Genomic DNA, 27109 nt, shown 5'->3' with positions numbered 1-27109 from the left:
ACAGTTATTTTCAGTGACAGATCAACTGTGTTATGTACTCAAATTTTTGTTCTAATATTTATAGCAAGCTATCTACAAACATTTTTCTGATGTATTAAGTTCAGGCACCATTTCTCATTAAGCCAAACACTCTATATATGCTTAATGAATGTAACTATTATTAAAATCACAAAGCTAAATGAGGTAGAGTTCTGTCATTCAGAAACTTAATGTCTTTTGGATTCTGAGTTTGCTTTTAATTTGTGATTTTTAGTATGTCTTATTTTAAACATTTATTTTTACAATACACCAATATGTTGAATATGGAAATTTAATATGTCACAGATGTTAGGCTGTTATTTTAAGTTAATATTACACATACTAAGTTTTCCTAGAATCAAATGTAAAAATTTAAGTAAAATAATCCAGCAATTTATATTGTAACATGTTGAGTTAGGTGGCTTATTATAAACACTAAATTTTAAAATACTTTGAAAACTTTATAATGTCGTTTTTCTGTTTTCTCAGTTTTCCTAAGAAACTAATTTTAACAATTTTCTCTAATAAATTTGTTTTGCTACTGTAGTCCGATTTTTTTGTGCTGTAAATTAATAAGTTCTAAATGAAAATCTTAGGATGTCCTGAGAAATGTTAAGAATTGAGGAAAGCCCTAACCCAGTGATTCTCAACCTTCCTAATGCCGCGACCCTTTAATACAGTTCCTCATGTTGTGGTAACCCCCAATTTCATTGTTACAAATTGAACATAATTAAAGCATAGTGATTAATCACAAAAACAATATGTAATTATATATGTGTTTTCCAATGGTCTTAGGCAACCCCTGTGAAAGGGCCGTTCAACCCCCAAAGGGGTCGCGACCCACGGGTTGAGAACCACTGCCTAACCGGTTTGGCTCAGTGGATAGATAGAGCATCGGCCTGCGGACTGAAGGGTCCCAGGTTCGATTCCAGTCAAGGGCATGTACCTTGGTTGCACGCACATCCCCAATAGGAGGTGTGTAGAAGGCAGCTGATCGATGTTTCTCTCTCATCGATGTTTCTAACTCCTTCCTCTCTGTAAAAAATCAATAAAATATATTTTTTAAAAAAGAATTGAGGAAAGTAGCAGAAGATAAGTATATAAAATCAACATATTATACTTGCCAGACCCTACTTCTATTTTTAGAGCTTGTATTACATCCAGAAATAAATGGATTAATATGTAATCTTATGGCTGATAATAATAGCTAATATTTACTGAGCTTAATGCCAAGCACTGTGAAGAATTTTACATACATTCTCTCATTTACTTTGTGAGGTCGATACCATTCTTGTCTGTTTTACAGATAAGGAAACGAAAGCTTAGAGAATATAAATATCTTGCCCAATATTGCACAGTCAACCAGTCCCAGTCTGTTTGCCTCTCTAGAATCTGGACTGTAATGTAATTTGCATAAATAGTACTCATTTGCAACAACATTTTTTGGAAAGTAGGTTTACTTTAAAAACATTTTGTAACTAAAAAATTAAACATTTATAATTTTTTATATTTATGCAAATACAGAGTTTTGCATAAAGACAGTATTCCCCGCATTTGCACAAAATCCTTCTAAGACCCCCAATGGATGTCTGAAACTGCAGATAATACGAAACCTTCTGTGTACTGTGTTTTTCCCTATACATGCATACCCTCTCGCTTAAAGGAAGCACTGTATGGCTTCTCTTTGGCACATCTCAGTTGCCAGCATCACTACTCCTTACTTGAAGGCCATTATGAAGTAAAATAAGGGTTACTTGAACACAAGCACTTCGATCCTGGGAAAGTCATTCTGATAAGTCAAGATGGCTACTAAGTGACTAACAGGCAGGGAATGTAAATATCATGAATATGCTGGACAAAGGAATGATTCATGTCCTCGACAGGATGGAATGGGACAGCACAAGATTTTATCACGCTACTTAGAACGGCGGGCTATTTAAAACTTATGTATTGTTTATTTCTGGAATTTTCCATTTAATAATTTTCAGTTGTAGTTGACCCCAGGTCACTGAAATCATGGAAGGGGAACCACAGATAAGGGAGACTACTGTAAACCTACCTTACATATGATAAATGCTTTTTTTTATTTTTTGTGTGGTCTTTTTTAACATTAAATCCAAGATTTTATTGTTCTTATGCTTTTGTTGATAAATTAAGGATCCAGTCATAAAAAGGATAACACAGGGCTTCTCAACCTCAGCACTATTGACATTTAGGGCTGGATTATTTTTTGTTGTCAAGAACTGTTCTGACCATTGTAGGATATTTGACAAGCATCTCCTATCCACTGGATTCCAGTAGTGCCCCCCATACCCTTTTTGTGATAACCAAAAATGTCTCCAGATATTGTCAAATATTCCCTGGGGGACAAACTCACCCCTAGTTGAGAAACTACTCGGTTAATATACCCCATTTTGAAAAATACTAATATTAAAATGTGTGTCAATCTAGTAAAATTCTCTGTTAATATTTAAATACTTTTGTTCAGAATTGTCTTGTATTAAATTTTAGGGGTAAAAACAATAACTGTGACATTATAATTAAGTGACCCAAAGATCACATGGTAAGTTAGTGGCATAGCTAGAATCCAGGATCCTAAAACTGAGACTCTTCCCTTCATACTTTAAAAAAGCTCTTTTCTAAATGGGTTGTGTTGTGGTGTGTTGTTGTGGTTTTTTTTTAACAAATTTTATATATTTAGTACTTCAACCTCCAAGTAGATAGAACTGTATATAGTTTCTTTTTAGATTTTTTATACTCATAAAGTACTAATTTTATCCTTTTAGACACAAAATGATTTCATGGTTATCTGCAATGTTGCAAAAATCCTAGAACTGGTGGTACCACTGATGGAGCATCCAAGTGAAACTTTCCTTGCCACTATTGAAGAAGATCTAATGAAGCTGATCATCAAATATGGCATGACTGTAAGCATTCTATCGATTATTACGCAGTTCGCAAATAAGAACTTAATCTTTTGTTTTTACCTTTCTCTTTAACTTTTGTCTAAATAGCAATCTTTTCTGTATCTTTTAGGTAGTGCAACATTGTGTGAGCTGTCTTGGGGCTGTTGTAAATAAAGTGACACAAAATTTTAAATTTGTATGGGCCTGTTTCAATAGATACTATGGTAAGTTCAATGTCTGGACTTTAAAATTATTCTGCTAGATTCTGCAGTGTCCTCCTTTTTAATGCATCTGATTAAGAGTAGTATTTAGGGAATTGTAGGAGGTGTGATATTAGAAATGGTATTTTGTAGTATCTTTTGTATTCTCTTAATAACCCAATAAGATTACATAAGAAATGTATCTCCTCTAAGTAAATGTTGGCAAGTTTTCTGCCCAGTATGTAAAATAAAATTTAAATATTTTTCTTACATTAATTCTCTTAGACTGTAAGGAGTGTCCTCATAATTCTAGACATATTTAATACTTCGAACTATTAGTAAAATTCAGTTGTGATTCATTAGCAATAATCATTTGAACATAATTTAAGAATTAAGGGTTTATTATAAATGAATATTACTTAACTTTATCAGGTGCCATTTCAAAATTAAAAATTCAGCACCAAGAGGATCCAAATAACACTTCACTTCTATCAAACAAACCAGCACTTCTTAGATCCCTTTTCACTGTTGGAGCACTATGTCGGCATTTTGATTTTGATCTGGAAGATTTTAAGGGCAACAGTAAGGTAAAGATCTTAATATTAATTACTTAGTATGTTGTAATAAAAAAGAACTGTGTAACCCTGTCAACGGAAAATGACTAAAATGACCCAGGATGAAGGCATCATTAGTCTGATTTAATGAGCACTCTGGACAGTGCTACTCAAAATGTCCTCAGACTGCTGATCTATGAACTGTTTATTACTGGTCTGTGATAAGATAAGTAAGCACAGCTTATATCAGCTTTATAAGAGTAGGTGCAGCCCTGACCGGTTTGGCTCAGCAGATAGAGCCTGCGGACTCAAGGGTCCCAGGTTCGATTCTGGTCAGGGGCATGTACCTTGGTTGCGGGCACATCCCCAGTGGGGAGTGTGCAGGAGGCAGCTGATCGATGTTTCTCTCTCATTGATGTTTCTAACTCTCTATCCCTCTCCCTTCCTCTCTGTAAAAAATCAATAAAATATATTAATAAAAAAATCTAAAAAAAGAGTAGGTGCACTGCCCTAACCAGTTTGGCTTGGTGGATAGAGCATTGGCCTGTGGACTGAAGGGTCCCAGGTTCAATTCTGGTCAAGGGCATGTACCTGGGTTGCGGGCCCATCCCCAGTGGGAGGTGTATAGGAGGCAGCTCATTAATGTTTCTCTTTCATGGATGTTTCTAACTCTCTATCCCTCTCCCTTCCTCTCTGTGAAAAATCAATAAAATACTTTTTTTAAAAAAAGAGAGAGAGTGGGTGCACTGTTTAGGTCAGCAGCTGACTTTAGTTTTTTCACTTTCTCAGTGCGTGAATAGTACATTATTTACATTCTGGCACAAGTCTCTATCACAGATCTTTATTTTGAATGTCACTATTCTAAAATTTATTGATTTAGAAACTTATTGGTGACTTATTCTTTAGTCAAGTTTGCATGTGGACATTCTCATTGCTTGCTATTAGGTATTTTTTTCCTTTATAGTTAAAAACTAATCTAAATTACCCTTCTTTTTAATACTGATTTTTCCCCTTAGGTTAACATAAAGGATAAAGTACTTGAACTATTGATGTATTTTACAAAACATTCAGATGAAGAAGTACAAACAAAAGCCATCATCGGTCTAGGTAAGTTAAGTCTGTATTTCATTATAGTTTTAGTTGTTTGAGAGGTTGAGCCAGTTTTAAAATATTGTGAGTCTAAACTGTTCATTTATTTATGTATGTTTCTATTCATAGTAGGGTCTGCTATGTAGAATATAGGAATGGGTGTTAAAACACCTGGATCCCACCGTAGCCGGTTTGACTCAGTGGATAGAGCGTCGGCCTGCGGACTGAAAGGTCCCAGGTTCGATTCCGTAGGGCATGTACCTTTGTTGCAGGCACATCCCCAGTGGGGCGTGTGCAGGAGGCAGCTAATCGATGTTTCTCTCTCATCGATGTTTCTAACTCTATCCCTCTCCCTTCCTCTCTGTAAAAAATCAATAAAATATATTTAAAAAAAAAAAAAAAAAGATCTGGATTCCATTCCTGGCCAGCCAATGACTTCCTGGTGACCTTGAGCAAGTCACATAACTTCTCTGTTAATCAATTTCCTCATTAATAAAATAGAGATGACAGTACTGTCTCCTTCCCCTACTTTATAGGGTTTCATAAGAACATTCATTCAAGCCCAGCTGGTGTGTCTCAATGGTTGAGCGTTGACTTATGAACCAGGAGGTCACAGTTCGATTCCCAGTCAGGGCACATGCCCAGGTTGTGGGCTCAATCCTCAGTGTGGGGCGTGCAGGAGGCAGCCGATCAATGACTCTCTCTCTCATCATTGATGTTTCTCTCTCTCTCTTTCTCCCTTCCTCTCTGAAATAAAATTTTTTTTAAAAATGTATTTTTTAAAAAAGAATATTCATTCAAGCACTTTGATACAGAATGATGATTTAGAAGAATTTTGTGCTATTGCATGTTTTTTAAATTGTTCAGGTGTTTTGTTTTGTTTTGTTTTGTTTTGTTTTGTAAAGCTTTATCGTTATATTTGCCTGCCATTTCTAGTACAGATAGTGGCAGTCTACACTGGCTTTTTTAAATACAGAAATACTTGAAACAATTTGGATGTATATCTGTCCCATATTATTATTTTTTTAGAACCATTGATGTAGCAAATGCATGCCTTTGCAGAAGGTTAGGGTTTGTGGCTTATTTGGATAGGTTATGGAATACAGGAGAAATAGGAAAAGACAGCACTAAAGTACCTGAATTGAATGCACTTTAAAACAATACAAGAACAGTATTCTGTCCAGGTTGTTGTTTTTTATTGTTTGTTTTTTGTGCAAATACATGTGAAATTACTTAATAAAGGTAATAACTTACTTTGAAACTTTATTTTGGTAGCATTAACAAGGTTTATAATTTAATATGTATGGACAATAATTTATATTAATCTTTTGAACTAAAATAGAGTAATAAAAGATTCTAAGTTATTCAAATCTCATTAAACATTTACTGATTTCTTTAAATAAATTTAAATTTTGTTATATTTTTCCTTCCCTTTCAGAAATTACATTTAGCAAATATAGTAAAAATTCAGGTATCACTTATTAGGAAATTATATTGATAACTTCAAGCCAAATGTATACCTTTGAATATTTAGTCTGGACATAAGCTATATAAAGTGGCAAAACTAATAGTACTACATTTGTTTCAGAGAACAAGTAACAGCTAACCTTTGAACAACATGGGGGTTAGGAGCACCCACTCTCACACATTTGAAAATCTACGTTATAACTTTTGACTCCCAAAACACTTAGTTATCCTTTAGTATCTGAGGGACTGGTTCCAGGACTCCACCATATACTAAAATCCAAAGAAGGCCAAGTCGCTTTTATAAATTGGCAGAGAACATTGTATACAGTCAGCCCTCCGCATCCACAGATCACAAATACTGTTATCGACCTGTGGTTGGTTGAATTCACAACGTGAAACCCGGGGATTCAGAGGGCCCACTGTGTATTTATTGGGGGTTGGGAAATGTGTGTATAAGTGGACCCACATAGTTCAAGCTCATGTTATCCAAGGGTCAACTATATGTAAATTTTTTAAATTGATTTTTAGAGAGAGAGGAAGGGAGAGATAGAAACATCAATCAGCTGCCTCCTGCATGCCCCCTACTGGGAATGGAGGTGGAGCCTGGAAACAACCCCTACCCCCACATGTGCCCTGCCCAGGAAGGAAATCAATGACCTCTTGGTGCGCACGAGGACGCTCAACCCACTGAGCAACACTGGCCAGGCTGTAAATATTAGCTTAAATAAGCAGTACCATCTAAAAAATAGATAGGTGCCTCTAGACCAGTTAATGAAAAAAATCTTGCCTGGGCCATAGTTATCCTGTGTGACCTTGGGCTAGTTATCTGATCACTCTATGCTTTGAATTTAGTTTGTTATTTGGTATCAATAATACTTGCTATCATCAAGGATCTTCATTTTATTTCACATAAATTACTATTTTATACAAATAAGCATGGATAATAGTAATTTACTATATTAACTTGTGGTTATAGAATTCAGCTTTGTGGCTTCATTTAATATTTTTAGCTTTATTTTGAAGTATTCTGTTTCATCAACTGGATATATTTAAATTTATTTTTAAAATAATGCCAAAATAGTACTTTCTGCTAGGGATCTAAAATATGTTTGTAGACATTACCTCTTAAATCCTGAAAACATCCCTTTGAGGTAGGTGGGTGGTAAATATTATTGTCCCCATTTTACAGATGGAGAATTGAGGCACAGAGAGATTATGTGACACACCCAAGGTCACACTACAAGTCAGTGGTGGAGCCAGAAATAGAACCCAAGACTCCTGACTCCTAATCCATCCCCCTAGCCAGTAGACCCTGCTCCCTCCTCAAGGTTTCCTCTTGTGTGAAATACTCCTTTGAAATGCAATTTCTTGTTTTTAATTCATGGGGAAAGAAGTGCCTGCTCTAATACTTCTCTAGGTAAGGCCACCAGCATATTCTTCCAGTCATTTTAAGTTTTAAGTTTTGAAATGAGTTTTTTATGTAATTTATTGACATTGTCACTAAATATTATATTTAATTTTACTATGACTATATCAAAAGATTTTTTTCTCATTTCTTTAGGATTTGCCTTCATTCAGCATCCAAGTCTAATGTTTGAGCAAGAGGTGAAAAATCTATATAATAATATCTTATCTGATAAGAACTCCTCAGTAAATTTAAAAATACAAGTGTTAAAAAACCTCCAGACCTACCTACAAGAAGAGGACACACGAATGCAGCAGGCAGATAGAGACTGTAAGTGAAAATATATTTTTTAATGTCGCAGTTTGGCTACAGTTAAAATACTCTGACTCATTTTTAATCCAGGTATCAAAATTTCCTTATCTATTAGATGAAGGAATTCAGTTCAGAAGGCGTCCTTAAGTCCATAGCTAGGCTAGGCTTAAGGGTATTCATAAACTCCCTAAAATTATACAACTTAATATAGGTGTAGTCATTAACATTTTGAGGGAGGAGAGGGATTGTAGTTCTCAAAGGGACCTCTAATAGAGACAAAAAAAAAAAAGACGAGCCATTGAGCCAGAGCACTAGCTCTAACATTTGGTGCTTTTGGTTGTGGTCTGCTTTGGTATATTTAAGTAAAGGTTAGTGTACATGTTCTTAATACCTTTACTTCCTTTTGTAGGGAAGAAAGTTGCAAAACAGGAAGATTTAAAAGAAATGGGTGATGTTTCCTCAGGGATGAGTAGTTCCATCATGCAGCTTTACCTCAAACAGGTGCTTGAGGCGTTTTTTCACACCCAATCCAGTGTACGCCACTTTGCCCTAAATGTCATTGCATTGACTCTAAACCAAGGTCTTATTCATCCAGTTCAGGTAAGTGTGTTTTAGAAAGCAGAACTTACTAAAAGAGCCAGATGTGTTGTCATTTGATGACATTGTGATGAGATAATAAGTAGTTCTTTATTCCTCTTAGTTGTTAATTTGGGGTTGGGGTTTGGGTTTTTATGTTTGTTTTTTTGTTTTTTGGTCCTAAACTCTTGATTCCAAGTTTTAGTCCATCTTTTAGGTTGTCATTATTGCAAATACTCATATATTTATAATGTCTCTATTAAAGAAACTTCTAATTTATATTGGCAGAACATATACTCAGAATGATTTTCTAAGTAGGGATGTTTGATTTGTTTTAATTCAAGTTGACTGATCCCAAAGAGCCAACAGCATGTAATGCCAAGAGAGTTTACTGGGATAAGAGCATAATCTCTTACACTAGGGTGGATTTTTGTCCACAGAAAAGTATATTGTGTAATCTGAGCTCAGTTCCTTCATCTGCAAATTAGAGGTAACATCATCTACCCATACCTCAAAGCATTGATGTGAGGACTAAATGATATAATGAAGACATATTAGTGTTACTAAGGATTGGCAGCTAATGCTGATGTAGTAGCATACATCTGACATGTTCAGGAGTGCCACAGGCTACAGAAGTGAATTTATTAGGTAAACAAAGCCTATTACCCTTCACCATTTTCATTTTGGCTATTTTTCATGGAACTTTTCCTAAAACATGCTTTATGTAAATGTGCTGTATTCTTCCCTGTGTTCTGAGACAAAGCACACTAGTGAAACATGCTAAACATTACTTAGCCTGTATTTCATGACTCAGGGTTATCATCATCACGATCACTTAATAAAATGTATAGTTGTTTATTGAAACTAGAATTTTTCAGATACTTACAGCTATTTACTAATACAGTATTCTAAATGGCCTCAGGTGATTATGCTTTTTATTGCCACATATACTTTATCTCTTGCTCTTCATACATAAAATTTTTTCTGAATCATTTGATAGTAAGTTTCAGATATTATGATTCTTTACCTTTAAACATCTTAGTATATATTTTCTAAGAATAAGGACATTCTCTTATAAAACCATAATGCAATAATCAAATTCAGGAAATTTTTTAAAAAATATATTTTGATTTTTTACAGAGAGGAAGGGAGAGAGACAGAGAGTTAGATGAGAGAGAAACATCGATCAGCTGCCTCCTGCACACCCCCTATTGGGGATGTGCCCGCAACCAAGGTACATGTCCTTGACTGGAATCGAACCTGAGACCCTTCAGTCCGCAGGCTGACTTCTACCCACCAAGCCAAACCGGCTAGGGCAGTGGTCAGCAAACTGCAGCTCGGCAAACCACGGCTCTCGAGCCACATGCGGCTCTTTGCCCCTTGAGCGTGGCTCTTCCACAAAATGCCGGCTTTTCCACAAAATACCAACTTCTGCGCATGGGCCACAAAGTTTCAATCGCACTGTTCGTGCGCACCCACACGTGGTATTTTGAGGAAAAGCCACACTGAAGGGGCCAAAGAGCCACGTGTGGCTCACGAGCCACGGTTTGCCGACCACGGGGTTAGGGCAAATTCAGGAAATTTAACATTAATACATTATTATCTAATTCATAGTCTATTTTCAAATCTTGCCAGTTTACCCAATAATATTCTATAATGGACTTTATTTCTCATTGACTTAGGATTTAATTCATGATCACTCATTTTAGTTAGTGTCATTTCTACTTTCTTAAAGTTGGTTTTTTGTTTGTTTTTCTGTCCTACTCACTACTATCTGATTCATATTCACCTAACCTTCTAATGGTGTTTTTTTTTTTTAATTGGTTTCAGAGAGGGAGAGAGAGAAACATCAATGACGAGAAAGAGAATCATTGATCAGCTACCTCCTGCATGCCCCACACTGGGCATTGAGCCCACAACCCTGGCACGTGCCCTAACAGGGAATCAAACTGTGACCTCCTGGTTCATAGGTTGACACTCATCCACTGAGCCACATCAGCTGGGCAGAAGTGGTATTTCTTGACTTTAGAAGTATAATAAATTTGGCTGTTAGCATAATACTACCTATCCTAATCATTGAAGCCATATCTAAAATTCAACTTTGTAGAAAAACATTTATGTTTTCCTAGTTTTAACTAAAAGACAGTAATTTTTGCCCTATTTTTTCTTTACATAGTAAATGCAGTCAAGCTTGACAAATTAATGGATTATATATTTATAGTATACTAGAGGCCCGGTGCATGAAAATCGCAGTCCAGGAGCCCTCGGGGGATGTCCAACTGCCACAGAGGCGGGAGAGGCTCCCACCACCGCCACTGAGCTCACCAGCTGTGAGCCCAACTTCTGGCTGAGCAGCGCTCACCCTATGGGAGCTCACTGACCACCAGGGGGCAGCTCCTGCATTGAACATCTGCCCCCTGGTGGTCAGTGCACGTCATAGTGACCGGTCGTTTTGCTGTTTGGTCAATTTGCATGTTAGCCTTTTATTATATAGGAAGAATATCACAGTTTTAATTAGATATTCTTAGTGTCGGGGTAGGGGGTTTTATGTTTAAAGTACCTTAAATTCACACTGAAATTGTTTAAATTTCACCACATCAGTCTTTTTGGTTATGTTCCAGTGCTTTTTTGCTTTAAGCTAAATTTAAGGAAGAATAATCATTTTTAAAAGAACACTAAAGCCCTGGCTGGTTTGGCTCAGTGGATAGAGCGTCAGCCTGCAGACTGAAGGGTCCCAGGTTTGATTCTGGTCAAGGGCACATGCCTGGGTTGCGGGCTTGATCCCCAGTAGGGGGCGTGCAGGAGGCAGCCGATCAGTGATTCTCTCTCATCATTGATGTTTCTTTCTCTCTCCCTCTCTCTTGCTCTCTGAAATCAATAAAAATACATATTTAAAAAAATAAAAGAACACTAAAACATGCCATTTAAGGGCCTATAAAACTAAATTCATATATCCCAGATATACATCGAGTTTTAACATATGTAAAGATACATATAGAGCTTTAGTTACTGTGATATCTTATAAATCCTGTATTTTTATTTCCAGTGTGTACCATATTTAATTGCTATGGGCACAGACCCAGAACCTGCTATGAGGAACAAGGCTGATCAGCAGCTTGTGGAAATAGACAAAAAATATGCTGGATTCATTCATGTATGTATTTTTAAATTGTATAACCTAAATTTAACCATCTTTCTTTAGTAAATCATTTATTTGGTGACTGTCCTGCCCATATTCCTATTAGAATAAAATATTTTGCTTAGTACTTAACTTAAACATGCAACCAAGTCTGTCCCCCCAAGGCATTTATTCTGATTTAAAATTAGCTCTTAATGTTGAGTTAGAGGTGATAGTGCAACAGGCACACTGGCATGAATGGGTTCTGGTTCTTATTGTTTGACCTTGAGAGTAATGATTTTTCTGGGTCTCGACTTTTTCTTCTGTAAAACTGGAGGCCCGGTGTGCGAAATTCGTGCACTGGGGGGTGGGGGTCCCTCAGCCCAGCCTGCCCCCTATCACAGTCCGGGAGCCCTTTGTGGATGTCCTACTGACAGCTTAGGGGAGCGGGCCTAAGCCACAGACTGGCAGCAGAGGCTCGGAGCAGGCGCCCATGTGTGTGTGTGTCTCCGCGTCTCCGCGGGGGGCCTGCCCCCAGCCGCACCACGTAGGCTCAGAGCAGTTGCCCCGTGTGTGTGTGTCCCCGCTGGGGGCCCCAGCCACACGCGGAGGCTCGGAGCAGGTGCCCCTCTGTGTTGATCTCTCAGGCTCCTGGCTGCGCCCGTGTGTTGTTCTCTCCCTTGAGCAGCGGCCAGGGTGGGCTGGAAGCTTGGCTTCCTCCATTGCTGGGGGCAACCCAAGCCTCCAGCTCCATGGCCGCCGCCATCTTTGTTGGGTTAATTTGCATACTCGCCCTGATTGGCTGGTAGGTATAGCAGAGTGACACCAATTTGCATGTTTCTCTTTTATTAGTGTAGATGAGGGTATTTCAATGAATGGTATTTAATGTTCTTCCAATGTTGCATTCTGTGATCTTATTATTTATATATAACAAAACCAAATGATGAAGTTAGCCTCAGACTACAATGCTCAAAGTATATTTTTAATCTTACTTTTGATTTCCATGACAAAAATGAGGCTTTTATTGATTTCAGATGAAAGCAGTGGCTGGTATGAAGATGTCTTACCAGGTCCAACAGGCAATCAACACATGCCTAAAAGATCCTGTAAGGGGTTTCAGACAAGATGAGTCCTCTAGTGCTTTGTGTTCACACCTTTACTCCATGATCCGTGGAAACCGCCAACACAGACGAGCCTTTCTAATTTCTTTACTCAACCTCTTTGATGACACAGCAGTAAGCACAAAAACTTACTATTTTAATAAAATAAGTTTTATAAATTTTATTCCTAAAGTATTCACCAGTTTTAAAATATTACAGTTTCAGTAAATAATAGTGACTATGTTAAATGTGTGTAATTTTTAGTCTTCTGTGTTAAATACAAGGTATACAGTCAAAATTGAACAGGAAATTTTGCGTGGGAATAAATACAATGAGGAATAAAGTATAATTGTGTCTTCATAATGAGTGTCTTATAAACTTTGATAGCAGTTCCTTCAAGCCTACCTTTAAATATATTTTTATTAATTTCAGAAAGGAAGGGAGAGGGAGAGTGAGATAGAAGCAAATCATTGATCGGCTGCCTCCTGCATGTCACCTACTGGGGATTGAGCCCACAACCCAGGGATGTGCACTGAGTGGGAACTGAACCGTGACCTCATGGTTCATAGGTTGACACTCCACCACTGAACTACATCAGCCAGGGCAAAGCATACCTTTAATAAAGTGTGTCACTAAACTATCATTTAGGGGGATAGATTAGATAGATTAGATAGATTATGTTAGATAGATAAATAGATAGATGAATAAATAAGTGAAATTTTACTTGTTTCTGTCAGATTCTAATATTGTTAGAATTACCATTCTAGGGTTTTGGCTGTTGAGATTCTCTTCTTGTTCAACTTTACTTACTTAATGAAGAGCTCACATTTGTGTAAAAATAACTTGACCCTTTAGGCTACTGCACAAGTATCGTTGTCCAGAACCGTAAGCCAAGAAAAGAGAACATTTTATCCTTTAAACTTACCTCATAATATATTCATTCACTATACACAAATATCTATTCACACCTGCTGTCTGGTAGCCATTGTATTAGGACATGAACATAAAGTAGTAAATAGAACAGATATGGTATGTGCCCACATAAAGTTTACAAAATAAATATTACAAACATATATTTCAGAAATAGTTATAATTTAATCACCACCACCATCATATCATCAGCATTAAGCTTTAATTTTCTGTGGGATATTGTGCTAAGAGTCCAAAATGATATGACAGTGCTCTTACCAATAAGGGATCTTACTTCCTGTTAGGGAGATAGCACACAAAATAAAGGAAATAGATAATAGTTAAGGTTAGCATATCTTGAGTGGCAGGTGGTTGGTGTCAGTAATACTGCTCTATTCCTTTATCTCCTGACCTCCATTCCTGTGTGGTTTCATTGCCTTGTGTATGCCATTGGCTTCTGTTCAGTCACCTTAGCGTGTAAAGTGCTAAATCCAGCTCTTATCCTGCAGTGCTTTCTTATTACTACCTCGCAAAGGATGTCCTAGGAGGAGTAAATTACTGAAGACTTAGGGAGATTAGATGCGATGGATTTACTATGTAAGGGAAGGATAAAAACACAAATAAAGATAACAAATATAAGAATATGTGGGAAACAATCAGTAGGTTGTTATTTGGAGCAGGAAGATCATAGACATGTTTATGGAAGATCTTATAGACAATGAAAGTGACAAAGAGCATTTTAGCATTGTGTTCATATTGGAGGTAATAATCTAATATGGCAACAGTAGGAAAGAAAAGAATAGACATTAGGAAAGGAAAAATGTAATGTGAGGAACGCAAATTTTTTTTTTTTTAGGCACACATGTTTTAGCATTGTCTTCACTTCCAAGGTAATGAGTTAAACTGTTCTGATGTTCTGAAAGGAAAGAAACATTGTGAGGGAGGAATAAATAAGACTGAAAAGAATAGTCAAAGGTAACGAATATTTTTGTGCTGAGCATTTGAAAAAATAATAGGATTGTTGCTAAAAGCAATTTGAGAAGGAGTTGGTTTGAGAAGAACATAGAAAAGGAATAGTCAAAGAGCGTGGAGGAAAAATTAAGGAAGGGAAGGTGTCAGGAAGGAAAGGGTGGGTAGGAATGTTCATGCTAAGCCGGCCAGGAGAATGTTAAGTAAAAAGATAGGGGTGGGAGGCGCTATTTGGTGGGCAGAAACACTCAAGCAGTGAGGCACAAAAGCATGATTTTAATTAAAGAACAGTAGGGCAGATCTGGAAGGAGCAGCTCAAGACTATTCTTTGAAGAAATTTGGTTTTTGAAAGGAATGGGACTTATTTTATGGCCCAAGTTGAAGAATTTCCAAGTTCTTTTTAAAGGTTTATTCAGAGTAGTCCTGAACATTTTCCATTTTAGGAGGATAAATATATATAACAACATTAAAACCAATAGGTAAGGTGGGGTTCTATGTCTGCATCTCCCCAATTATAACATGTAAGTGTTCATACATATTTAAAAAACAAAAATAAAATATCCTGATAACTCTTTTAAACCAAGAGCGTCCAGGCAGCAATGGGTCAGGTAACCCTGTGGCAGTGATACAAGCAAGCTGCATTTAAATAAAACCCTGGGGCCATTTGAGTGTATAGCCTCTTGTCTTAAATGTATTTCTCATAGCAGTATGACGGAGGCAAGACTTATGGGTCAGTTTTGAACAGCCTTACTTACATTTGGTTTTTTTGTTTTTTGTTTTTTTTTTTAAATATATTTTGATTTTTTACAGAGAGGAAGGGAGAGGGATAGAGAGTTAGAAACATTGATGAGAGAGAAATATCGACCAGCTGCCTCCTGCACACCCCCACTGGGGATGTGCCTGCAACCAAGGTACATGCCCTTGACTGGAATCGAACCCGGGACCCTTCAGTCCGCAGGCTGATGCTCTATCCACTGAGCCAAACCGGTCAGGGCACATTTGGTTTTTAAAAATGGGTCTCAGGGAAAGTGCTAAACCAAAATCTCTTATTTGACTTCTGTGTTTTCCATAGTTTTTATTTTGTTTTATTGAAATGGTTTTATAATGAAATAATGTACTATATGACAGTTGGGTAATTCTTCAAATTTCTTAATGTTTCTCCATCATGGCCTTTTATTTCACAAATTTCTGAAGTCTGAATTACATTTTTTTTACCAACTTAATCTGAAATGTTTAACTGCTTTAAATTTATACGAGTACTGTAAACTTTAGAGAAGATGAAAAATAGGTTTTCACAGGATCTATATTGTTGTGAACTGAATTAAGCCTACTTTTTTGTGACTTCATTTTGATGTGCTGGTGCAAAATGTATATAATTAAATATGTTTAAAAAAATAAAAAACAAAAATAGAGTAAGAATCTCATGAACACCAATAGCAAGTGTATCCCATCCGTCCTGTGGGATTTTCGTTGTGCTATTGAGTTTTCTGCTGTTTGGATGACAGGATAGGGGAGATGGTAGGAGAGAATGTTTTTTATCACTTTTTTTTTAAAGCTGTAAATGTTTTAAAGGAATTTATATGTTAACATGTCTTTCAGTTTATATTCTATATGATCATGAATGCTGAAAGTCTCTGTTACTTCTTTTTAAAGCAAACAACTAGTAGTAACCATATTTTTTTTCTTTAAGTTGTGCCTACCTCAGTTTCTCTAGTGTGAAACTAGTAGCACCGTCAGGACTCTGATATTCTAAATTACATTTATGAAGGAAACTAGGTGTTATGAGTACAAGGACTGTGTGGAGTTTTTAACCCGCATATTAGTACTATAATTACCATTACTGAGGGCAGAAACTGTGTGTAACTGATCTCCATATGGGTTAAGCTCTTAGAATCATAATGATAAATAATTATGAATTTATTCATATACATATATAATTTTTGATAATGTGGTATGGATTTATCATGAAAATCCCATATACTCTATCTATATATATACAAGTCTAAGCGACCGTCTGACTGACCACCAGGGAGCAGATGCTCAACGCAAGAGCTGCCGAGCTGTGGTGACTTGGCAGTGGTGTTTCTCGGATGACGCACCCAGGAACCAGAGAAGAGGGAGCCCAATTACGGGGTGCATCACCTGAGAACCACCCTCTCACAATCCGGGACCCCTTGGGGGATGTCAGCCGGTTTCGGCCCGATCCCTGCAGGCCAGGCCAAGGGACCCCACCTGCTGGGGAACCCCCGCTCACTCTGCAGGCACCCTTTGAGCCCTGGTGCTGCCCCAGGTCCAGCTGGCTGGGGAGGGACCACAGGAAGTTGACTCCAGGGCATGTCCGGCCAGTCTGGCCCAGTCCCAACCCGCCTGCTGCCTTCTAATTAATTTCCTTTCAATGTGCAGTAATCCGTGCACCAGGGCACTAGTAAGAATATAAAGGGAATTCCACTTGGGTGCCCTAAAAAATTCACCTCTTCCCTTCTTAAGTACTGTGGTATAAGTCATGAACTCTCTTAAGATTATTTTATAAAATCCATTTCTGTTCCCTTTTGTTACCTTCCTTCCCCATCTCCCCACCCCCGCTCCCCACCACCCTCTTTCTCTGAAACATTAACTGAGATCAAAGTACCATGTAATATTTTTTCTTAAACAGCTTTTTGGATGGATTTCTAGATTATCCACTAAATGTGTACCCTTTCTTTTTTAAATTTACAGAAAACAGAAGTGAATATGCTCTTGTATATAGCAGACAATCTAGCCTGTTTTCCATACCAGACACAGGAAGAGCCATTGTTTATAATGCATCACATAGACATTACACTCTCCGTTTCTGGTAGTAACCTACTGCAGTCATTCAAGGAGGTAAGTTACATACATTGCTATTCTTCGTGTATGTGTCGAAGTGCTGGCATGCTATTTTCACTGTTTTGTTTCTCATTCTTTTTATTCTTTCACAGGTATATAAAGTCTTTCTAAATGAACTTACTGAAATCTGGGCAGTGCTTGAATTGGGGAGAGGAAGTGGGTTGCCATTTCATTTCTATTAAGAAACACCTAAAACCATCCCATTTCAGATCATTTGGTGGAATACATATACTTACCTGTACATATGGATTGTTTGTTCAATGATGCCATCCATCCCACTCCTTTATTTCTCTCACTATAAGTGTTTGGTGTCCTTTCATATATTCATTTAAACCCCATTGTAAAATACCTTGCTAGTCTATAAATCTGGTCATGCTGTAGATCACAAAAGTACCCTTAAAGAGATATAGATATAGATAGCTTACAAAGAAGCACGGGACATGTATCATACTATTGATTTCCTTATCCTTGAACACCAGCATCATAATTAAGTTGGTATATTGTGTACCTAAAACGTTACTAAGTTTGTTATAAACCTTATATCTTCTCTTTCTTGGTTTTTTAGGAGGAAATGTAATTAGCTTAATTTTAAAAGCACCTGTTGTAGCACTGGGCACAGAGTTGATACCCAGTAAATTTTTTATAAATTAATTGGAATATTTTTATGTACCTGATGATACAAGTAGATCTCATTTTACAAAACCACATTGCTTAAAACTCAGCCTGGTCAAACTAGTGAATAAGGAAGATTATTTTAATACCTAAGGGTTAGAACTGTAGAACGTAGGCCCACCCTGCTGAAACAGAGTCTTATGTTTTTAACAAAATCCCTAGGTGTTTAATATGCACACTGAAGTTGGAAAAGTTAATTTCCCAGGAACTTTAACTATTGTGTTATCTTATTTTACTTACTATTGTGCATATCTTATAAATGTTTCTCCTGCTTTATTTAACAGTTGCATTTTGAATAATGGCTTTGTAATCTAATATTTTCCCCCTCTTAAACCCAAATGACTTTTCTTTTTTTAAAGAGATAACAGTTTCATAAAATACAAAGAAACAATTTAAGTATTGAAGAAAAATTGCCTATTTCTGAAAAGGTTTTTTAAAATATGTTTTTATTGATTTTAGAGAGAGGAAGGGGGAGAGAGGAAAAAAAAAAACATTGATGGGCTGCCTCCTGCATGCTCCCTACTGGGGATCAAGCCCTGGGAATGTATCCTGACCAGGATCGAACTGGCAACTTTTTGGTGCATGGAACGATGCTCAACCAACTGAGCCCACACTAGCCAGGGCATGGAAACGTTCTTGAAAGGAAGACTTGAATAAAAGCTGGGGGCGTTCAAGCCTACTGTATTCACCCAGTTAAATTATAATTACTGCTTTTCTTCTATGTTGGTTCACTTATATACCAAATTCATACTTCTATAGCTAATTTATTTCATTACTTTCCTATAAGAAAATTGTTAACCTTTGAATGATATTTTAGAAGAAGTCTTTTTTTGTGGGTGAGTGTTAGAGGAGTGGATTATATATGATTTTATTAAGTCTTGGAACCTAGTATTTCTCCCAAGGGTTACACCTCCAGTCATTATGGAAAGGCAGAAGGTTTCAGTGTATACAATATTAATGTGGGGATGCCTTTTGAAGATATTGAATGCAGATATGTGTATTTGTTAGTGGTATTTTGTTTCGTTTAAAAAAAAAAAACCACACAATTTTCTTTTCTTTTCTTTTTTCAGTCTATGGTAAAAGACAAAAGGAAAGAGAGAAAACCTTCACCTAGTAAGGAAAATGAGTCAAGCGAGAGTGAAGAAGAAGTCTCCAGGCCTCGGAAGTCACGGAAACGTGTAGATTCAGATTCAGACTCAGATGCAGAAGATGATATAAATTCGGTGATGAAATGTTTGCCAGAAAATTCAGCTCCCTTAATTGAGTTTGCAAATGTTTCCCAGGGTATTTTATTGCTTCTCATGTTAAAACAACATTTGAAGAATCTCTGTGGATTTTCTGATAGGTAAGGTTACACATAAGCAGGGAGAGAAAAAACTTTGTTCAAATCATAAATTATGAAATCCAGTTTTGATTGCATGTTTATTTTAATATTAAAAATGACCCTTTTTATGACTAGTATTTTGTTGTATAATATACCATAATTTGTTCAATCTATTATCAAACAGGAAAAACACATTCCTTTACTTGGTAATAATGCATATAAATTACAGGAGTTATTTTGTTGATTTCCTTAAAAAGATCTTTTTTTAAAAAATTTAAAATATATATATTTTAATTGATTTCAGAGAGGAAGGGAGAGGGAGAGGGAGATAGAAACCTCAATGATGAGAGAGAATCATTGATCTGCTGCCTCCTGCATGCCCCCTACTGGGGATCAAGCCACAACCCAGGCGTGTGCCCTTGGCTGGAATTAAACCTGGGACCCTTTGGTCCACAGGCCGACACTCAATCCTCTGAACCAAACCAGCTAGGGCTCCTTAAAAACATCTTATTAGAGAATTGCGCTAATCTTAAAATAGATTGCAAATTGAAGTTTTTAAAGAGCTGTGAATGAAGAATAGATGTGGACCAACTAGACTAAGCTCTAACAGAACCAAACAATCTTTATTATTTTTCTTTATTGATTAAGGTATTACATATATGTTTTATCCCCCCAACGCCCCCACCCCCCACCACTCTCCCCACTCATGCTCTCACCCCCATGGTGTCTGTGTCCATTGGTTAGGCTTATAGGCATGCATACAAGTCCTTTGGTTGATCTCTTCCCCTAACCTCCACCCTCTCCTACCTTCCCTCAGAACCAAACAATCTTTAATGCACTCTATAAAGTAAGAGAGAGAAAAGTACTATTTATTGTGAATGCCCTGTAATTATATTCACTATTAGTCATTGTAGGTATCTCTTTCTGCCTGTACCCATGGAATTGTGGTCATTTCCCACATTCGTTGCAACCTTACATTAGGAATCACAAAGTCACATGTTCATAGAGAACAGATGATAAAATGAGTTAAGTGGACCTGGTAAAATGTCAGAGGCAAATTGGAAAGAGCATGTTTCATCTAAAGGACTCAGAAATTATTCAGATATTCATCAGCTTGTTACCACAGAAAAGAGTGGGCACAGTGTGGCCACAGCTTCCACTCTTTCAAAAGAAGCTATATTATCCAGATTTTTATGACAAGTATTTTGATGTTAAATATTGGCAAAGTAATTTAAAACCTTATAAGGTATTGGGGCAGTGCTAAGGAGTTGAAAGATTTTTAATCAGAGTTGTTAATATGAAACAGGTTTGTAAACAATCATTCTTGCTGCTGTGTAGGGAATAAATAGTGGGGGTGGGGGGCAAAAAGGTAGAAGGAGATAAACCAATTGGGTGGTATTGAGTAATTATATTAAAACTCTTATATAATCACAATCATGGTATTAAGAATTAGACATGAGATACTGCTGTCATTTAAATGATGCCTCTATTCAAGACAAATACTGAGAGAAACAAGAGGATATTATTCTTTTTAATCTTTGCCCTTATGTATTTAGTTCCCTTTTTAAAATTATATTTACTTTGTTCACTGGTTAAAATCTGTATGAGAAAAAGTTTATTAGTGAATAAACTTTAACTAGAAGCAATTTAAATGCAAATGCCTGAAAATGTTTTAGTTAATGGTTTGGTTTTTCCCAAACAGTAAAATTCAGAAATATTCTCCATCTGAATCTGCAAAAGTATATGATAAAGCGATAAACCGAAAAACAGGAGTTCATTTTCATCCCAAGCAAACACTGGACTTCCTGCGCAGTGATATGGCTAATTCCAAAATCACTGAAGATGTGAAGAGGAGTATAGTAAAACAGTATCTAGATGTGAGTAGTAAAACCAAAATGTATTTTCTTCCAATAATGGCTTTTATTTATTTATTTTTTGTTGTTGCTAATCCTCACGCAAGGATATTTTTCCATTGGCTTTTAGAGAGAGTGGAAGGGGAGGGGGAAAGACGGAGAGAGAAACATCGATTAGTTGCCTCCCACACGTGCCCTGACCAGGTCTGGGGATTGAGCCTGTAACTAAGGTACAAGCCCTTGACTGGAATCAAACCTGGGACCCTTCAGTCTGAGAGCCGATATCCTATCCACTGAACCAAACTGGATAGGGCATTTTTTTTTTTTTTTTTTAGAAAGAGGAAGGGAGAGAGGAAAAGAAAAAGAGAAACATGGATTTGTTGTTTCACTTATTTATGCATTCATTTGTTGATTCTTGTATGTGCCCTGACCGGGGATTGAACCCACAACCTTGGTGTATCAGGACAACACGCCAACTAACTGAGCTATCTGACCAAGGCAATAATGGCCTTTTTTTTTTTAGTACATTTTGGGAGTTAGCTATGCTTTACATTGAAAGTAAGCTTCATGAACTGTCAAGATTATTTTTCTGTCTGGTTTTAAGGAGTTTCTATAAGCTTGCTTTCCCATTTCACACACTGTATCCTAATTATTTTTTCTTAGAAAATGCCAGCTTACCACTAATTTTATTTTGGTGAAAATGAAAGTTTTTAGGAAAAAGCCATGTGCATTTATGTATTTTTTTTAATTCAATGGATTATTATATGGTGTAAATTTTATAAGAAGAAAAATCGTGAAAAGTCATCCTCCTAGCCTCTTTAGCCATTCTGTTCCTCTTTATTCTGGCAGCTAGTATCACTACTTTTTCATGTGTTCTTACAGAAATATATATATATATATATATATATATATATATATATATATATATTAGTGTATCTTTTATTTATGCTTACTTAACAAGTATGTGAGTATGTGTGTATTAAATGTGCTTTTAAGTTGTCTTTAAGAATAGAAAAATTTATAGAGACTGAAAATATAGAATGGAGTTTACCAGGGCTGAGAGTAGGGAGTTATTGAATGGATACAGTATGCGTTTCTGTTGCTGAAAAAGTTTTGGAAATAATGGTGGTAATAGTTGCACAACAATATAATATACTTATGCCAATGAATTAATTGATTAAAATTGTAAATTTTATGTTCTGTATATTTCACTACAATAAAAATGTTTTAATGTTTTACAAATGTTTTTAGAGACTATTTTTTAAAATAAAGGTTTTGCTTTAATCTACTTAAAGCAGGTAGCTAAACATAACTAATAATGAAATTTTTGACCAAGCATGAAACCTACACAACAGTTTTCATATTATTCATAGACTGTAATTTGTATACTCTAAAGTAGAAAATTATTTTAGTTTTCATTTAATATTCATCCCTTGCTTCCTCTAGTATCCTCTTGACTTGGCAGAGCACAAAGGGGGCAGAAAATTTTAAAATGTCTATCATTATTAATTAATCAGCTGGTTGCTTGATGATTTGGACCAGCATCAGCCACCTCTGACTGTCCAAATATGGTCCTCTGCCTGTTTTTGTAAATAAAGTTTTATTGAAACAGCCATGCCCATTCATTTATGTGTTGTCTATAGCTACTTTCACACTACGATGGCTGAGTTGTGTAGTTGTGAAAGAGACTATATGGCCTGCAAAGATGGAAATATTTACTCTCTGGCTCTTTACAGAAAATGCTTGCCAGCCTCAGACTTGGGCAATAGCTAAAATATATTTCACCCACACCAAACTCGGCTATAGGGCCCATTTAGGGAAAAAAAATTTAAAGAAAACATTTAGTGATTTGACAGTCTTGTTTGAAATATTTCCTTAAAATTCAAAATTGATACCTTATTTTTATAGTTCAAACTTCTCATGGAACATCTGGACCCTGACGAAGAGGAAGAAGAAGGGGAGGTGTCAGCTAGCACAAATGCTCGGAACAAAGCAATTACCTCGCTGCTTGGAGGAGGCAGCCCTAAAAATAATGCAGCAGCAGAGACAGAAGATGATGAAAGTGATGGGGAGGATAGAGGAGGAGGCACTTCAGGGGTGAGGCGGAGGAGGAGTCAACGTATTTCGCAGCGTATTACGTAAAATGATTTTTATGTGCTTATATATGTCAGTCTTTTAAATGTACACCAAGTAATGTAATACTTATGAGAGAAAACATTTTGTAGATAGGTTCTCTACTTAACCATTTATACATCCTTTTGTAGAAAGTTTAACATAAAGACAATAAAAAAAACAGAAATGAGATTTATTCAGCATAAAGGATTATTAATTTTTATTTGGATTGTATTAATGTGTGTTATCCTTTTTTATTGTTGCTAAGTTTTATGTAGCTTTATGGTTCATATGTATATATAATTTTATATATCAATAAGAGTAAAGACACGGGTACAAATTAAGAGTTTTATGGTTTTACAAGTATATGTTAACCCCTTGGCGCTGGCGGTCACGGTGCGTCTCATTGCCGGCAATGGAAGTGTGCTGGGAAATCCCAACTCCCGGCGTCAAGGGATTAAAAGCAATAAAAACAATAATTTTACTAAAATTATTTTGTATAACACTTGGTCTTTTTTCCCCCCTCCCAATGTTTTAGTCATTGAGAAGGTCAAAACGAAATTCAGACTCTACGGAGTTGGCAGCACAGATGAATGAAAGTGTTGACGTCATGGATGTCATCGCTATTTGCTGTCCAAAGTACAAAGATCGACCACAAATTGCAAGAGTAGTACAGAAAACCAGCAGTGGCTTCAGTGTTCAGTGGATGGCAGGCTCCTACAGCGGCTCCTGGACTGAGGCTAAGCGCCGCGATGGCCGCAAACTGGTGCCTTGGGTAGACACTATTAAAGAGTCAGACATTATTTACAAAAAAATTGCTCTAACGAGTGCTAATAAGCTGACTAATAAAGTTGTTCAGACTTTACGATCCCTGTATGCCGCCAAGGATGGGACTTCCAGCTAATGAATTTGTACATGCAGCCAAATTTACAGGAATTTTTTTAAAAGGCAGAAAAACTTGAAATATCAACATTCTGGCAAAAATAAAAATCAATTTTATGAAGAGTAAGAATGGAACCTGGGATGCAGGAACAAAAGAAGGAAATGTTGGGCAAACATTTTTGTGGGAGCTCCCTTCGCTGTTGTGCAGCAGAAACAGATTCTCAGTTCATTTTTACTCCCACTGTATTATAGTTTAACAAAAATTGTTTATATCTTGGAAAAACTTTCTGTTTAAAAAATAAACAAGTGAATGTTGGAAATTAGTCTGTTAATGTTCTTAATAAAGTGTTCTTGGAGTTTAACCTAGCAGCGGATGGCTTTCTTTAGCTTAGCCCAGTTTCCAGGGAGGCATTGTTTTTTCCAGGCTGTAAAGTGGCGGAATCTCCTGGATATATAATTTATTCTGTTGAAAAAAAAGCATGCAGTATCTATGACCTATCTGCAGAAGGAGTTTTTGTAAATGTAGATTTTGATGTATTAGGTCACCCTGAAAACAATACAAGAAAAGGGATCCCCAGGCAATCTGGTGGAGCGAATACTGCAATAAATTTTTTTACTTCTCTTTGTTACTTGTCTGTTTCCATTTGAATTTCTTATTGTAAAGATCTGTTTAAATCCATTTATATTATTTTGCAGTCTTTTATGTAAAATTTATTATATCACTGGTTTTCAAAGCGAAACATAAAATATTGTTTATATAGTTTGTATAGGCTGACTTCTGAATAATTGGTATCTATTATTTTCATTCCCATAAGAGGGTGTAAACAATTAACTCCAGGGTTTTATTGTATCCTGCAATATTTAGTATTAACTATATATGATTTAGCACTGTGCCAAACACATTTTCAAGAGTACATTTTGATATAAAAAGAAACTATAGTTTATTCTTTGTATGCTTCAATTTCTTTCTAGTGATTTCATGGTGGTAATGTTTGTTTTTTTAAACTGAACTCTGGGACAAAACTAGGTTGGGTTTTTCACACATGGAATTTGTTTTATCAGCAAAATATTTGAAGTGGCTTATGAAGATAATAAGATTTATCAGAGAGTAAAATACCAGTTAAAAAAATATATAAGAACATAAAGTCCAGCATATAGAATACTGAAGAAAAAAGATGTGGGTAAAAAAAGCCAATTTTGAATGCCACGAGCCTAACATGTAACCATGCCTGCTGTCATTTACTTATGAAAATTCTGCTGGTTAAATATTTTATCCCTATTTTGTAGATAAGGAAACTGAGGCTCAGAAGCATTCAATAATTTGCTTGTATGTGTTATAATAGAGATTTAAATGTGGGGGTGGAGTAATCACATTCACTACTCTAAGCGAATCGAATATCAAGTGCCAAGGCGATGATCCTTATTGAAAGGAAACCAGGATCTTCAAAATATATCTACTTGGGGATATATTTCAAGTGAGCATCAGGAACTAGGCACACAATAGTAGTGAGGCTGTGTCATAGATGATGGTCACAGATGAATTGCTGTGCTTAAGAATTTTCCATATGTTCTAAGTTACAGTAGTTTAGCTATTACTATAAGCCAAATGTTGATATAACTCACAAGCCTTAACATTTAAATATACACACCAAAGTTTTCAGAAAGCAGATTTCGCAAATATAAGTTTTGGGATCTTAACACAAAATTAAGTTAGGGCTTTTGCTGTCAGATATACAAAATTGAACTTTCCAAGTATATTTGAGATTTACAAAGTTCAATCTTACTCTATAGTTTGTTGATGTAGTAAGCCATATCTTTATGGATTGATTGATATTGAAAAGAAAATGTTATATTTTATATAAAATTTTTTAAGTACCTTTTTATTAATATGAAAGTTTAGTGTTTTTTTTTTATTATTTTGACAAATAAATGGGTAATTAAGAAAATTTATACCAAAATACAAATGTAGAAACGGAATTTAGTGACCTCTAGGGGAAGAAATTATGACGTTTTAGAGACAAGTAATATATAGTTTACTCTGTTCAAATGTTGAGTGTTTCCATTGTTAGCAGGTAACGGAAGCACACAGACAATTTTTGATGACTATAGTCTATCATGAACACAGGTAAGTCAAAATGTTTTGTGCAATGTAGATTTTATAAAGAGCAAGCGTATTTATCCTATGCTCATTTAGGAAGTAAACTTAGCTAGTTCCACACACACCATTGTTAGTTGCACAAGGAACTCATTCTGGTTACAATTCCAATGTCCAAGTGGCCTGCGTCTTCAGAAGTATTGATATAAGCTGGAAAGAACATTACTTTTGCAAATATAAAACCCATCAGGTCATCCATTTGAAACGCTTAACAGTAATTTTCACTCTACAAAAATCCTACTTATTTGAACTTTTCACTGTTTGCCTTGCTCATTTTAAAACAAATTTGTTTAATCCCTTAGCTAATTTTTGTCATGGAAAGCATATTATTACACACATTTACATTATTATTTGTTTGAGGATTTCTCTAAATGCACTTCTTGTCCTATTAGCCCTATCTGAGAAACAGTTAAATGTAAATTTGGTATGATAGAAAGGTCATTGACCAAATTCGAGTTTGCATAGTTTATTGACCAAGTGGTCATAAAATCCCATGTGTTTTGCATACCACCCTCCCTTCCTTTGTAAGATGCTATTGTGTATGATTTCATTGCTCAAATTACACACAGTATACACAATGTTTTTCCTATTTAGAATTTTGTAAACTATTTTGGCTTTTTGTT

The 27109-nt window shown here is 36.1% G+C and overlaps 1 protein-coding gene across 4 annotated transcripts in view; it reads left to right on the top strand.

Annotated features, from left to right (window-relative positions):
- Positions 1-24960, top strand: part of NIPBL (NIPBL cohesin loading factor) — a 187377-nt gene extending 162417 nt beyond the window's left edge. For 3 of the 4 annotated variants that reach the window (XM_070411818.1, XM_070411820.1, XM_070411817.1), the window contains 13 exons: positions 2805-2945; positions 3055-3148; positions 3557-3711; positions 4695-4785; positions 7796-7969; positions 8361-8551; positions 11574-11681; positions 12680-12880; positions 17339-17485; positions 19231-19505; positions 21187-21361; positions 23246-23434; positions 23988-24960. In XM_070411818.1, the coding sequence (XP_070267919.1) occupies positions 2805-2945; positions 3055-3148; positions 3557-3711; positions 4695-4785; positions 7796-7969; positions 8361-8551; positions 11574-11681; positions 12680-12880; positions 17339-17485; positions 19231-19505; positions 21187-21361; positions 23246-23434; positions 23988-24353 (2307 nt within the window). In that variant the 3' untranslated portion in view covers positions 24354-24960. Of the gene's footprint in view, positions 1-2804; positions 2946-3054; positions 3149-3556; positions 3712-4694; positions 4786-7795; positions 7970-8360; positions 8552-11573; positions 11682-12679; positions 12881-17338; positions 17486-19230; positions 19506-21186; positions 21362-23245; positions 23476-23987 lie in introns of all 4 variants that reach the window. The other variant, XM_070411819.1, reaches the window with a different exon arrangement.
- The last annotated feature ends 2149 nt before the right edge of the window (positions 24961-27109 follow it).

Source organism: Myotis yumanensis, unplaced genomic scaffold, assembly GCF_028538775.1.
Source record: "Myotis yumanensis isolate MYYU_CA2020_CCGP unplaced genomic scaffold, mMyoYum1.0.hap1 SCAF_4, whole genome shotgun sequence".
Lineage (NCBI taxonomy): Eukaryota > Metazoa > Chordata > Mammalia > Chiroptera > Vespertilionidae > Myotis > Myotis yumanensis.
Note: the sequence above shows the minus strand (reverse complement) of the source record. Positions and strands in the feature narration are given on the sequence as shown.